The sequence below is a fragment of the Vigna unguiculata genome, chromosome 11 (assembly GCF_004118075.2).
Source record: "Vigna unguiculata cultivar IT97K-499-35 chromosome 11, ASM411807v1, whole genome shotgun sequence".
In the NCBI taxonomy this organism is placed as follows: Eukaryota; Viridiplantae; Streptophyta; class Magnoliopsida; order Fabales; family Fabaceae; genus Vigna; species Vigna unguiculata.
The window spans coordinates 3,355,481-3,371,047 of NC_040289.1; the positions used below are offsets into that span (position 1 = coordinate 3,355,481).

A 15,567-nucleotide genomic window follows, 5' to 3' on the forward strand; every position below is an offset into this window, starting at 1 on the left:
TATGATAATTATGATAAATGCTCAAATAGTAGGTTTATAAAAAAGATAAGACAAGGATGAAGTTATTCTAAGAGTGATTATAACATCAGGTATTGATTGACATTTGCAAATTATATCAGTTATATAAAAAAATTATTAAAATAAAAAACAAAATAAATAAAGAATAAAAAACATAAAAAACCACATCATACTAATAATAAAGTAATATAAAAGCGGAGAAACCTACACTTTACAATACATAGATGATAACAGTTATGAAAAAAAATCCAAAACTAATAATTGTAGACATGACATTATATTACTAGTCCTGCTCTCTATTTTACACACACAAACATGATATTATTTTATTTTTAATGGTTCTAGTTTATAGCTAATGTACATCAAGATATTTTAAGAATGTTTTGTTTGTTATATTTTTTCATTTAATAATTTTTTGTAGATATTAAAATTTTATTAATTGTATTGTAGAACATTTTATGGATCAGAAACCTTGATTTTTATGATCCAATTGGTTGAATCTCTCCAATTGATTAATGTAACACAATTTAAGAAGATAATTTTTTCATTGCTAGTTTATTTTTTATTCTTGATCATAATTTTGAAGATACAAAAATTTCATACCCTTTTATGGATTTCCTTTTCAAACTATTTTTTTAAGTTTTAGATTAATTATACATTTTTGTACATGGTTGTTTGGTTCAATGGAGAATCATAAAATGGATACAAGGGAAAGGAAAAGTTTAGAAACAAATGGGTTGATGTACTTTTAACCGGGGATGAATTAAGTATTTTGAAACGCTTTTATAAGCTTATTTCGTAACTTTGTTTGAAATATTCTCTCAAAAGAAAATTCAGAAACATTCTTAAGAAACTCGAATCCTAAAGATGATGGAATGTGAAATTCCCTATGGATATAGTTTAGTAGTAATGCACATGAGTTTAAGTAGGACAATGATACTATGACTCTTATTTTTTGACTCATATCCTTTATTCCCTGACGTGACTATATTCATCAATAGTCTACAGTAGTAGTCGTTAATATGAGTCATATATTTTTTCAAAAAAATAAATTAATAGTACATTAATCAATAGTCTACACTAAGCCACGTCAGGAGTAAAGGTTAGAAGTCAAAAAATAGAAGTCATAATATAATTTTGCTTTTAAGTAAGGTTTGACCAATAATATGTCCCTCCAAAATGCAACACAATTGATATGTAATTGATGATTAAACTCAAATATATGCACTAAAAATATGTAACCAAAACACAATAAACAACGTTGGCTTATATAAGACTATCAATCCAATTGAATATAATCTTCATCAATTCAATTACCTACAATTCAAATTAGATCAATTATTAATTAAAAAAATCAGAGAGGGATAAATATTTAAAATAAAGAATGAGAAATATTTATATGGGTTTACTATATATTACTCGGGAATTATATATAGTCTTCAATCAACCTAAATGATAGTTATTTTCGTAATTATTGTGTTCACACAAAGTTGTTAGGGGAAAAAATGTTAATGCTCACATACACTAAAATACTAAACATCAACAAACTTATTTATCCAAAAAGAAAAGAACCTAAGACACCGAAAAACAACAATGATTAATAGTACAAGTAAAAAGGAATACAATGAGAGTAATGAAAGTAAGTACAATGAGTGAGAATCAACGAAACAAGTACAAGATACTCATCTGTGAAAAGATAGAGTACATCTTCTTCTTCCATGTACTTTATTTGACAAAGAAATTTTAATAAAACAAATAAGAAGGAAATTGAAAAAAACCCTATGTACTTGTTTATTTCATAAGGGGAAAAGAAAGACAACTTTGTGCACACATCATAATTAGTCTACCTAAGAATACCAATGCACGATTTAATAGATGCACACACTAATACAAGATAAGAATTTACCTTAATGCAAAAGCACATTGATGGAGCATAATTAAACATTGGTGATGCCAAAGAGAAAAAGGACGAAAATTAGGGCAACTTCTTGATTAAACTCTTAATGTACTTTGGTCAAATAGCAAAAGTGTAGGACTTGGACAAGGAACAAGAAAAGCTAGAGGGGTGTAGGAGAATACCTAAGGAGGTTTTTTGCTATATTTTTGTATATATCTTGTTCATAGATTAGAGTATCTCAAATACTTTAATATAAATCTTTATTATAAAAAAGACAAACGCATTAAAATATAAATAAATAAAATTTGTTTAATTATATAAAGTATCAGTTACATGGTGGTTTCAAATATTTTATTACAGTTATATTGATTGAATAAATTCAAATCATTAAAACTTAATAATATTATTTCATTAATAACTACTTAAATGTAATATAATTAAAAAAACATTCAAATCACATGTAACAGTGAAGATTTGAATTTATAATTAATACCGTAGTTGACATATTATAACTTTACTATTTTTTTCGTCTTTTATATTAGCATTGCTTTGTGAATATCATGATTTCTACAATTTCTATCAAAAGATATCGTGGAATAAATTTATAGCCATGTAAACTTTAAACTTAATTCAACCTTAAAATTTGTTTATAAAAGGAAGTTTGCACCTACTTATATACTGTAAAATGGTTCTATCTCTAGTTGATGTGAGATCTCCAATACATCCTCTCACGTCAAGACATACATTTCAAACGTGGAACTAGGCTGTAATGAGTGATTCGATAGCGACCTGATTGTGGGTGGAACAATATATCCAACAAACAACAAATCTCGCTGGGATAAACTTTAACCCATGACTCTTACAATGTTAATAAGTGGACTTTAAGTCTAATTTAACCCTACAAATTTGACTTATAAAGCCTTTAGCTGCCAAATACGTTTTTGTGTGTTCCTAGGTTCATCCTTAATATCACAGAAATCAAATAAAAGAGTATTGTTTCTCGTTCGTCCACAAAAGCAGAATATCATTACTGCTTGTGAAATTCAATGGTTACAATATCTTCTCCACGATCTCCAGGTTCAAGCCAATACCACTGTTGTCTTGTGACAATAAGTCAACACGTCATAGTCCACAACCCAAGTTTTCATGAGCGCACAAAGCATATCGAGATTGATTGCCATGTGGGACAGAAGATACAAGAAAAATCTCTTGATTCAGTTACCTATTTGATCAAAAGAACAACTTGCTGACATTTTCATTAAAGATCTTTATCGTCTTCAATTCAAATCAATAATCTCCAAGCTTTGATCGATGAACATGCATCATCCAACTTGAGGACAAACTATTAGGTTCATTTATTCAGTTAGATGTTTTGATTACTTGCTTTTGTTTTAGGGTTTTGGAATTCTATTTAAGATAGACATTCCCGTCTTATGATTGTTTATAATATAAAAATGAAATCAATAACAATCGGTACCTTTAAAAAAAACACCATACAAACCAATTTTATAAGATTAAATTAAACTTAAAATTTAATACTTTGAACATATATATTTTTGTTATTAATCAAGTTGGTACAATTATTACATTATTAACCTAACTTTTTATTTCACTTTCCTTTGTCTTATTATTTGTGCTTCCTGACAGATGTTGAAGTGTAGAAGGTGGAAAAAAATAAAAGTAATTAAGTTTACGTAATAGAAAGAATCATTCTTTCAACTCTCAACAATCATGAGAATAGAAAAATGCATTAGTCTTCAAGGAAGAGAAATGGATATTTCTTAAGAAACTTTCATGACAACCTTTGTAAAAAGTAATCATGGTTCCTAAGGAAATAATCAAGAGCAGCATCATGCATATGGATTGAGAGATGTCTATTGGAATATTTATGAATAAGATTGTTTTGAATTATGTTTAAGACAACTAATTCGTATTTATTAAGGAAGGTAATTAACTAATATAGTTAATAATATCAATTTGTATATAATTTATAATGTTTTCAAAATTATCCTTATATAATAAAGAAAGAACGAGGCCATTCATGACTTTTATCTATGAAATAAAAGAAGAATATTTTGATGAAAAACAGTGTCTTATTATTAAATATGGAGGAAAAGTATGGCACATAGTTTCAATTTGATTTAGTATTAGAAAACACGTAGTTTCACGAATTTTGAAGAGAAATGGTCCATTGAGAAATAAATAAGGTACATGGGAAAAGAGTGGAAAAGTGGTCCTCAAATCTAATTCCATGAATGAAGATTGCCCTTAAGCAAAATGTTAAAAAAAGCTCAAAACCCTAGAAAAGCAAAGAGCCTCTTCCAAATTAATGGATGACTCAACACAGTCAAGGTCAAACTGGTCTCCACATGATGGGGGCCACTTTCAAAGTTGATAAATCAATGTTGCTGCTTATCAAATCTTTTTTCTACAAATTCAAATCTTAATCTCACAAAATAAAAGATTCCTTAAGAAATTAATATCTTTTCACACATAAAAAAAATTAAGAAAAACTTCTCATATGTTTAGGAGATACGGTTGATTATGATAAAATTTGATTATCTATAACAATATATAAACAATATATAAAGAGATTCTCTCTTTTGTGTTCATATTTTAAAATATCAATTTTATTCTTTAAAATATAATTATTTATTAATTGTTTGGAAATTGACTATTACTTTTAAAGTTTTTTATTCGTTGTTTCTTTTTTTTTTCTATTTATCAACAATTATTCTCTTATCTTTTCTGATATATTTCACTTTTTTCTTAATAAATATAATTTTATTTTATATATTAACTTAATAAGATTACATTATCATCATCTACTAATATAATATCACGCATATTTAAAAAATGTGTAAACACAGGCGCAATAGCGCGTATATGTTTACGCTAGTAATAATAAACACTTTTCAAATTTGATGCATGGACTTAATGCATAATTTTTTGAATTATATATATATATATATATATATATATATATATATATATATATATATATATATATTAAAGAAAATGAATAAATACAATGAAATTATTTTCATTACTAATATAACTTTAGGGTTTTAATGGTGATCACAAGAAGTCATGTTGTAATGATACTAAAAAATGAGTTAAAAGGACATACTATGATATAGATGAATTATACTATTCATCCACCATTAGAGAGAGAGAGAGAGTGAAAAGTGAGGGTAGTTATAAAGGTGGTGAAGTAGAGTAGTATGGTCCCGAAAGATGATTATGGTGATGATATATAAAGTATTGATCCATGCATGCTCTTTTAGCAAAGTGTCTCTAACTTTTGTGGTACTACGCCACTCTGCAAAGAGACGAAGCCAGCTTAGAATAACACAAATATGGCGGCAGTTTTGTTCATTGAAAAAGCACATCATTCTCCCCAAAATAGAGGGTTACCATTTGCTTTTCGAGTGGCACAGTGGGGCCACTTCACCACCATTTCACAGACACACTCCTTGGTATTCCTCTTTTCATGCTCAAACACCTCATATCAAGATCTTCTTCACATCCAAGGATTTCATCACTTTCATCTTTCTTCTTCCAATTATTTTACAATTCTAACTAATGTCTTATGAGTAATGTCTTATGAGTATTTGTTCCTTTTTCCGTGTTTCTTCACATAGAGTGTTTTCGTTTATTTATCAGAAGTAATTTTGTCTATTTTACTGTATTATTTAGGAACTAATAAATTATTGGTATTTTGGAAGTTCTATATTGATTAGAGATAAGATAAATCAAAAGTATACAAACTTCACTTTACAAGTAAGTTAATTTTGTGGGGTTAAGTTAGATTTAGAGTTCACTTCTTAAAATGTTATCAGATCATGAGTTAGAGTCTATTCTAGTAAAATTTAACACTTGTTAGGTTTATTATTTCATATGTTATCGAACTTATTTCACATGTTATTGAGCTGCTATCAAATTCATTAATGTCTAGTCTGAAGCTTGAGACGTATGTATACTTCGGTGTGTTGGAAGTCACACATTTACTAAAAATAAAGTCAATTTAAAGTATATATGTAAGTAAAACATCATCTTATAAGTAAGTCTTCTAGAATTGAGTTAGACTTAAAATCTATTTCTTAACAAATATAAAAAAAAAACTTTATGTATATAATAGAAAGATGAAGTAAAGAAAATAAAACTTGTGATTTCATTCACAAATATTTTGAAAAATCAATCAATACTTCTATAATACTTTTTATAGGTTAAATATTTTGTATAGGTTAAATATGTTTTGTAAGTTTCTTTTTTAAATTACTTTTATTCCTACTATTTTTTTAATTTTATCCCTATAATATAAAATATGAAATAATTTATTTAAATTCATATAAAATGTGCATATCTTGAATCATGATTTTCTTGTATACAATTATATTTTTATCTTAATTCTTGATAACTTTTCTTTCTAATATTTGTATTTTTGTCACAGTTGTATTTGATGCATTAGCAAACAATATTTTCAGTAATGTGTATCAAGTTTTTTTATCATCATCATCATCAATATCAATCATCAAACAGTACCAGTATCATGAAGAATTAATAGAATTACTTAAAATAGTAACTAATTAATACATTTGGTGAGAAAAATCATAAAACATTAGAGTTCATGCATAAACTTGATGATAGAATATTTAGTATTGTAAATTTATCAAACACAAATATATTTAATATTCTTAAAATTAAAAACTACCTAGATGGCATCGACAGTGACCCAAATTGAGACAAGTTGTGTCTGTTTTCCCTTCTCATCCGGATCATGCTATGGAGATTAACAAAAACCTAGAACACATTAACAGTAACAGTGGCATATGTTTCAGCATGTTATAAATCTATTATCATATATTTTATGCCAAGTGTGTGGTTGGTGTGTGGCACTATATGAACTCCTACTTTACTACATTCCAATTAATATCACTGTTTTCATCCATCATCATACCATCATACACGCTAAATTAACAATAAAATAAAGCAAACCTATTTGATTCATGATGTCATCTCATTCATTATTCAAACACAATTCTAAATTGGAATATCAAGTTGTCATTTGTCAAAATATGATGTAACCTACTTTTCAATGCTATTTATACAGTAAAATAAGACTTAAACAAGTTTTAAAGCATCAAAAAGTTATTTCAAATGAGTTCCAATGAAAATTTGTTCGTACTTTTAAGTATTATTATTCAATAACTTTTTAATCCAAGGTTTTTGTTAACTAATTAATTTTTGTATTAACATTTTGACATGGTCTTTAGCATCACTAACATTAAATAGACAATTTATGTATGCGATTTTACGTCTGATTAACAAGAATCAGACATAAAAAATGACTGGTGATAAATTTGTAATTAAATTATTAATTTTTACGTCTGATGCGCTATAGTTAGATGTAACGTCCGATTTCTCATGTCAGACGTAAATTTACGTCTGACGGGACTTGTCAGACGTAAATTTACTTCTGATTAGTGCCAGTCAGACATAAATTTACGTTTGACTACAGCGCGTCAGACATAAAAATTGAAACTTAAATCTCTAATCTTCTTCTCCGCAGCGTCGCGACTACGCAAGATGAGAACACTTTTCAAACTGCACCGGTGGAGATTAATTGTTGAAAGGTTAGTTTCTCTCTTGATTCCTCCTCTCTTAATTCCGTTTTGGTGCACCCCATTCTTGAAAACCCTAATTTTCCGCAAATTTTGGTGGAGGCAGCAGCAACAGGAACTGCACGACGGAGGAACTGTAGTGGTGACGTTCGAGGTGCGGTGGTGGCTGTTTGGTTGAAGTGCAGCGGCAAAGGACTCTACAGCGGCGACAATAGCGACGGAGGACTGTGAATTTACGTTTGTTCTCTTGGGTCAAACGTAAATTTACGTCCGATTTGTAGTCAGACGTAAATTTACTACTAGCGTTACTACGTCTGACCTATACCAGACGAGAAAAGTCAAAAATGCGAGACGTAAAAGACTTTTTTTCTATTAGTGCATGTTAATATGGCATGACACCAACATTGATTAAGCAATGTAGTAGATATATCAACACATTAAGGGAAAGATAAAAAAAATTATCTCAAAAAAAGTAATATATATATATATATATATATATATATATATATATATATATATATAATATTCATAAGCATAACATTTTTTATTAGATACATTTCTCAAATTTTATACGGTTTAAAAACAATTTAATCCATAAATTAATTAATATACTTCTTTTCGATTTAAACATGTTTTTTATATCTGATAAACAAATTACATAATTTATTTCTAGTGGTTAATATTTGTTTTATTTTTGACCCTCATTAAATAATAAACAATTCGTGTTAACTATGAACATGAGTTGGTCATTTTTTACAAGTAACAATAAATAATATGATCAAGATAAAAATAAAAACATTTATACAAGTCAGAAATTGTTTTGTTAAAAAATAAAAGAATTTTTTTATCAAAAACTTGTTTAAGTTGAGTAATTGTATGTGTTTTGGAAGTGAAAAAATAATTGGAAAAATAATAAATTTAAATATAATTTCCCTTTATTTTTGTCCTGAGTTTTGTCTCAATATTCATATATATTTAAAAACAGCTAGCCTAGGTTTTCAGCCACAGAATAAAAAGGTCTCAATTATATAACTATGATGATAGTTCCATAAATGGTCCCAAAATATGAAATAGACATTCCTGAATAAGACTACACGTGATCACCATATATATTTTCAATCAATGAAAGAACAAAAGAGAACTAACTGAAACTAATGGGAGGGTAATGCATAGAATATATATATATATATATATATATATATATATATATATATATATATATATATATATATATATATATATATTTCCGTTGGATATTAAATCTCTTCCTTTTAAGAACAAACTAACCACTTTGGTCCAAATTCTGCTCGGTCCACATCTTGTTTGGCCGAAATCCTGTTCGGATTCTTTGCTCGTCACCTCGACCCATGACTGAAACTCGTCATTTTATGATAAATATTTATTGGTCGGAATCGAAATGAGTATGTTAAGATCGGTCATTCCCCGGACAGTATATATATATATATATATATATATATATATATATATATATATATATATATATATATATATATATATATATATATATAAATGCAGGAACAATTTGAATTATTAGATTCTTTTAGGTGTTGTTAAAATTTTGTTGACTTGTAATTTGCTTATTAGAGTTATGAAATCTTTTGACTAGTTTATCAATGGAGAAATCTGTGTGCCACAACAAACTACGTTAATTACTATAGTTCAAGGGTTACTGTAATTGAAGAGTTTGAATTTATAATTGTTCTAACAAAGTTACTATGTGTTACAGTGTTTGAAAGCTGTTGACCTCTATAATAATGATTTCAAAATTCTATTTACAAACTTTAATATAATTATTCTCTATAAGGATGATGATTTTGCAAAGTAATAGCGTTTTATTTGATTTAAGGATCGAATGAGAAAGAGAAACAAAGCAAGATAACATTGTTTTGTTTGAATTAAAGATTGAAGAAAGAAAGAAAAGAACAAGAGAAAGAAAAAGAAAACTGTGAATATTGAGATCAAAATAAATGAAATAAAAATTATGAGAAGTAATGGAATTTGTTTTTGAATTATTTGATTAATGTAGTAAAATAATATTTCTTTTATATTAATATATTCAAAATATATTTTTTAAATATTCTAATATAAAAAAAATTTAAAATAATTTTATTTGATATTAATGATTTTTTATTATTTCATATTTAATTTATTATTATAATAACATAAAAACGAAAAGAGAAAAATAAAAAATCCATAATCGTTATGAGTACTCCATAATTAATCATGTTTGTCTAAAATATGCATGTTATTATCTTGTTATATTTTTTTTGGCAACAATATAAAATATAGGATTAAATATATTTTTATACCTTAACTTTTTGAGTGAAAATTCAAATTTTCTTATTGAAACTTTATTCAATTAAGTCTTTCAACTTTAGAACTTTGAAAATTTAATCATTTTAATCCGATTTTGTTAAGTTGATTTGATGTTTCAAATGCGCTACATGATAATTTTTTAGTTAACATTGAAATGTGTTGAACATTGTAAACAACTCAAATGTTATTTATCATGAAACGGTTTGAGACATCAAATAAATTTAACACAAATGGATTAAAATGATTAAATTCACATGATTCTAAAATTGAGAAACTAAATTAGACAGAAATTTCAAAGAATGCCTAATTTTAACTTTTACCGAAAAGAAAAACATATTTAATCTTGAAATATATATCGAGAAATATCTACAAAAGCTATCTTTTATTTTATTATTATTATTATTACATTATTATTATTATTATTATTATTATTATTATTATTATTATTATTATTATTATTATTATGCAGAAGCAAATTAAAAATAATGGGTACCTAAAATATTCATTTAAAATATTCATATGTTGTTTTTTATTTTATTTTTTTATCGCACTTGTCTTTCCACTTCTTTCTCTACGTTTCCACACAGTTATAGATGGGTGAAGAGTTTTGACAATAAAATAATTAGTTATTAGGTAAAGAAATCGTTAATATTGTAAGGAATCATATATTAAATTTTCTGAGGACGATTACAATTTTAACCAATAACAAATAACTAAAAGCAAGCGTTTCAAAAGAAACCAAAAACGATTCACACAACACAATGCATGAAAACCCAGAAACAGCAAACATAAACTGTCTTCGTTATTTTGTAGTCAAATAACCAATACGAAAAATAACAATAACAAAAACACTTCTTGCACCAATTTAATTGTTTTAAAATTTCTTTTCGAAATCGATTAAACAACAATAATCAATTTAAAAAGACTCTTCAAGTAACACAAGGGTTTGAGTATTTTGAACGAAAAACATGACTGAAAGAATGTGGTAATTAGATTTCTTAGCGATTATAAAAATAATAAAATTATTTTGATTGGCCAAGTTAGACTTATAAAATTAAATATATGTTTACGGATCTATTGGGAACCAAATGCAAGATGTATCACGCATAAACCTGGAAAATCAAATAGAAAATGGCAAAACAAGAAAGGAGATTAAGAATAAACATCATATTCAATTCAAAGCCCTAACTGGAAAATAAGAAGAATTTTTAAAATTTTAAGTAATTCTGATATAAATTTAATACTTTAGAATTTTTAAGATCTTTATTAAAGATTTAGGTAATTAAATTTTTTTATAATACTAAATTTATATATTTATAATTAATAATTTTAGATGTTAAAATATTATTTGTATTTTTAATATAGAGGATTTTGTTAAATTAATAAGAGTATTGCAAAAAATTATCAAGTAATAGAAAAGAAATTCAATAAAGTAATTGATGCTTTACTTTTAATTTTTTAACTTTTAAGATGTTTAACACTATTTATTTTTTATTTTTATATTAATTTAAATTGTTTAATATTTAATTATATTTTAATTTTTAACAACATTAAAATATAATTATTTTATTTTTTAATTGTTTTTAACACTAAATAAAATATTAAACACAGTTAGTTATATAATATTTAAAAGCATTTTTGTCTTTTAAACAAAATGAAACTACATTAATAATTATTAGATCAGATTTTATTTATTATCATAATTAATTATAAAATTTTATAAAATTTAATATATATTAATTATCCTTAAACAATTATAAGTTTTTATAAAATTTAATATATATTAATTATAGTTAAACAGTTATAAATTTTTATAAAATTTAATATATATTAATTATCAGTGTGGTTAACAAGACTCATATACATATAGTAATACTTGCTCTGAGAGAGATAATATTATGCTTATAATGATGATAAAATATGAAGACAATAGTAAAAGTGATAAGGCCAGTTTTAATAATTAGAGTGCAGGAACCATAAAGTCCATGATATTTGAATGATGCATATATATATATATATATATATATATATATATATATATGTGTGTGTGTGTGTGTGTACATACAATTAATTTTGAAGCAAAAGTAGCTAAGCATAAATTATTATAGACAACAATTAATATATGATTAATGATGTTATGAAATTATGAAATGTCTAATTATGATTAGCTTTGTCTATAGGATAAACGAAGATTATCAGTCTTCAAGGATCAGTACCAAGTTCAGACTCCTCCCTTCGCATGAAAATCAACCACAATTTTTAAAATGCAAGAGCTTTCGAAAATAATATTTATGATTGGATAAAAGTTATAATCAGATTAAATAAAAAAGCGAGTAACAAATATATATATATATATATATATATATATATATATATATATATATATATATATATATATATGAAGAATCAGAAAAACTTGTACATTCAAAAGAAGGAGGGTAAAATAATGAAAACAAAAATTGAAGTAAAGCATCTAAACAAGAGAAAACCAGAATGAATTGCAAGAAAAAAAATTGCTTTGCAAGAAGCAAGATCTACCAATTGCCTATATCAGAATCATACAGTAGATACAATATCCTTTTGAGGCAGCAATAACAAGTTAAAAATGACTGCATCTAGCAATTAAGGAGTCCACAACTATTCTACATCTAAACAAAATACAGTGAACAATTACATAGAAACTGACAAAACTCAAAGCAAAACACTGGCACACATTATGACTCCACTGCCATCATAGAAACCGAGTCAGGTTCGTGACCATGAACTCTAAACCGATATATACATGTGTGTGAAGGGCTTCCATGGTTGGATGTAAAATCGAGCCTTACCGTGTTGATGAGACCAAAAGCACCTGAATTCAACACGTTGAATGTTTGAGCATTGCTCTTCTCAAGGTCATACGTGAATTCTGATAGAAGATACATCTTTTCAATGTCAACTGCAGAATCACCATTAACGCCCTGCAGCCAACCTGAGACCCTACAGTCTTTAGGGGCACTTGATCTGTCATATGCAACGCTCTGTTTGACAGAAAAATTATCAGTACTAAAAAAATGGATTCAGTGTAGCAGTGGCATGAAGATAAAGTATGTATGGATATACAAGAACATCCATCATAAGCAAAATAACAAATAGAACTTGGGAAGAAATGAATAGTTTAAATTATCAACAAGCGGAGAATTTCTAAAAAGTAATATCATTCTCTTCGATGTCCACCACAAGCAACAAAAGGACCATTTACTAATTCTTTTACTTCTTGTTTTAACTTTTTAGTTACAAAAATACCACCTTTTATCAATCTATTTTCTGCTTCTAAATATTTGTACAGGAAACATTGAAATCCATTTATTTGTTTTCTTTATACAAATATTTAAAAACAGGAAATAGATTGAAAACAAAATGACATTTATATAACTAAAAAGTGAAAACAGAAACTGAAAACAGGAAATAAAGTTCCAAGTAAACCATCACCTAAGTTTCTCAACTTTATTAGTGCTATTGTATTCAATTTTGGTCCTATCAATTATAATAGCATCTAAAATCAATCTTAAAACACAGAATTGGGCCACAATCTATAGGAGATTGTTTGATCTGATATAATCCTCTAAGAAAATGAATCAACATCAGAAATTTCTTAGATATAGACAAGAAAAAGTACTTTAAATAAATGTAGAATATACCCATGTAAAAAGACAACTTGTTTACAGTCCCATTAAACGTATTCCCATCAGAAATTTATACTCTTTAAAGAGAGTAACAAACTTAATACTAGCAGATAAGAAATTAGATGCAACAAAAATTATGCAGCTTAAAACATATGACAGTCACCCCTTCACCCCAATGACATACACAATAAGCTTCATACTCTCACGAATCAAAAATGACCATTAATTGTTTCTCGTGTTTGATTTCAAAATAAAGAATATGAACTCCTAACAGCTAATAATCTCCCAAGTCATAATCCATCACGTTTAGCATCACTAGCATAAGCACAAAGAGAAAAAAAAAAACTGTATCTTTTACAAAAATGTCACCCAGAGGGAAAAACTTATCGATAAAATAGTTACATCCATGTGATGTATTAAAGGATTAATAAACCTAATGCATGGCAATCATCCAATAGCCAATTCATAAACTGAGTTTACCACAGGCAGAAAGAGGGCCAAGTACATAAACATGGGATATTCATAATATATTTGCAGACTTAAATTTCGATACCAAACATCTCATCTATTCTAATAGTTACATAAATTTAAGGAACAGAAAAAAAGCACGTTAGATTTAGAACGAAAATACATCACCTTTGCTACATGTTCCAAGGTTACAGCCTCAGGAATGATGGCAGTGCGCAGCCTAATTTGAACAAACCCTTTACTGTCCTTCAAGGGGAAACACTGCCCTGGCTCGCCAAAGCTCGGTTTCAACATCTTCTCCGCACTTGGGTGGACACCATTTCTGACAGACTTGAACCAATTTCCCTTCCCCATATGATACACCTCCGAATGCTTCACCACCGCACCGCCGCCGGTGGCTAGGGCATAATCCAATCTCCCAAGCCCATCAGCAGCATGTTTCTCAATCTCCTTCTCAATCACTCCTCTTGCAAAATCTCTTATTTCATCCAAACCACCACCCTCGAACCCATCCCCCTTCACACTCCTCAGTTCCTCGACAAATTTCTCAAACTCTTCCTTTGACAACCAATCCTCCCCTTTTAACTCACTCAAATACCTCTCCAATTCCTCACTCCTTGCCTCCAATTTCTTCAACCCACTTTCAAAAATCACCCCTTTCTCCTCAATTTTCTCATTCAACTCCTTTCTTAACCCTCTAACCTCATAATCAATCTTCTTATCCACCACATCAACTTGCACCTGAATCATCTTAGCTGTCTTCTTCAACAGTCCCTCCACATCCGAAATCCTTCCCTCGAATTCCGACAACCCAGCGTACCCTCCGACATCGCCGTCTCCGGATTTCAACGCCAGCCGGATCAACTGAACCAGCCCCGCAAGCACCACCAACAGCACTAAATTCTTACCGAAAATGCTCACCACCGTCAGCCACCGCGGCTTCTCTCCCTTCACGGAAGACTTCCTCGCCCGCCGCGGTTGAAGCGATGCGGAGTTCCCACCTGCCCCGGCGACCTTCTTCACCGGAGCCAAATCCCGAGGGATCCGGTCAAGAACCGCCTCGCCTCGAATGGAGTGGTGGCTTAGGTCGCGCCCGGCGCCCGCGGCACCTTCGCCGGACGTCGCGACTGCGGGGGAGGCGGCGACGTCGTTGGCGAGGAGCTCGATGTTGGTGGCGGTTTTCCTCTCGGCGGCGAGCACTGGCCTCCGACGCGCCCCCGGGTTCGCCGCCGTGATGGACACCGTGGAAGCCGACATCGGAATCGTCGAAAACCCCTTCTCAATTCAAACACCGAATTTTAAAAATTTTAGAATATAAAGAAAAAAAATTAAAAAAAAATTATGGGAAATCAATGTCGGAAACCCTAGTAACGCGTGGGGGAGAAGAAAGAACAAGAGAGTGAGAAAACAAAAAAAAAGAAAAAGAAGAAATAAGAAACGAAAGAGAGAGAGCGTGTTGTACAGTGTTTTTATGAGATCTGAAGAAAAGCAAAATGATGAAGAGGAAGGGATTTGAATATTTGTTAAAAGGTTTGCTTTTTAGCCCTTTTTGGAGTGT

General features: G+C 28.6%; 1 protein-coding gene across 1 annotated transcript; it reads right to left on the reverse strand.

The window, feature by feature from the left end:
* Window positions 1–12,370: 12,370 nt before the first annotated feature.
* Window positions 12,371–15,567, reverse strand: LOC114169715 (SUN domain-containing protein 1). Its single transcript, XM_028054982.1, has 2 exons — window positions 14,178–15,567; window positions 12,371–12,896 (listed from the first exon to the last, which is right to left on the reverse strand). The coding sequence occupies exons 1-2, from the start codon at window positions 15,264–15,266 to the stop codon at window positions 12,591–12,593; spliced, it is 1,395 nt and encodes a 464-aa protein (XP_027910783.1). The 5' UTR covers window positions 15,267–15,567; the 3' UTR covers window positions 12,371–12,590.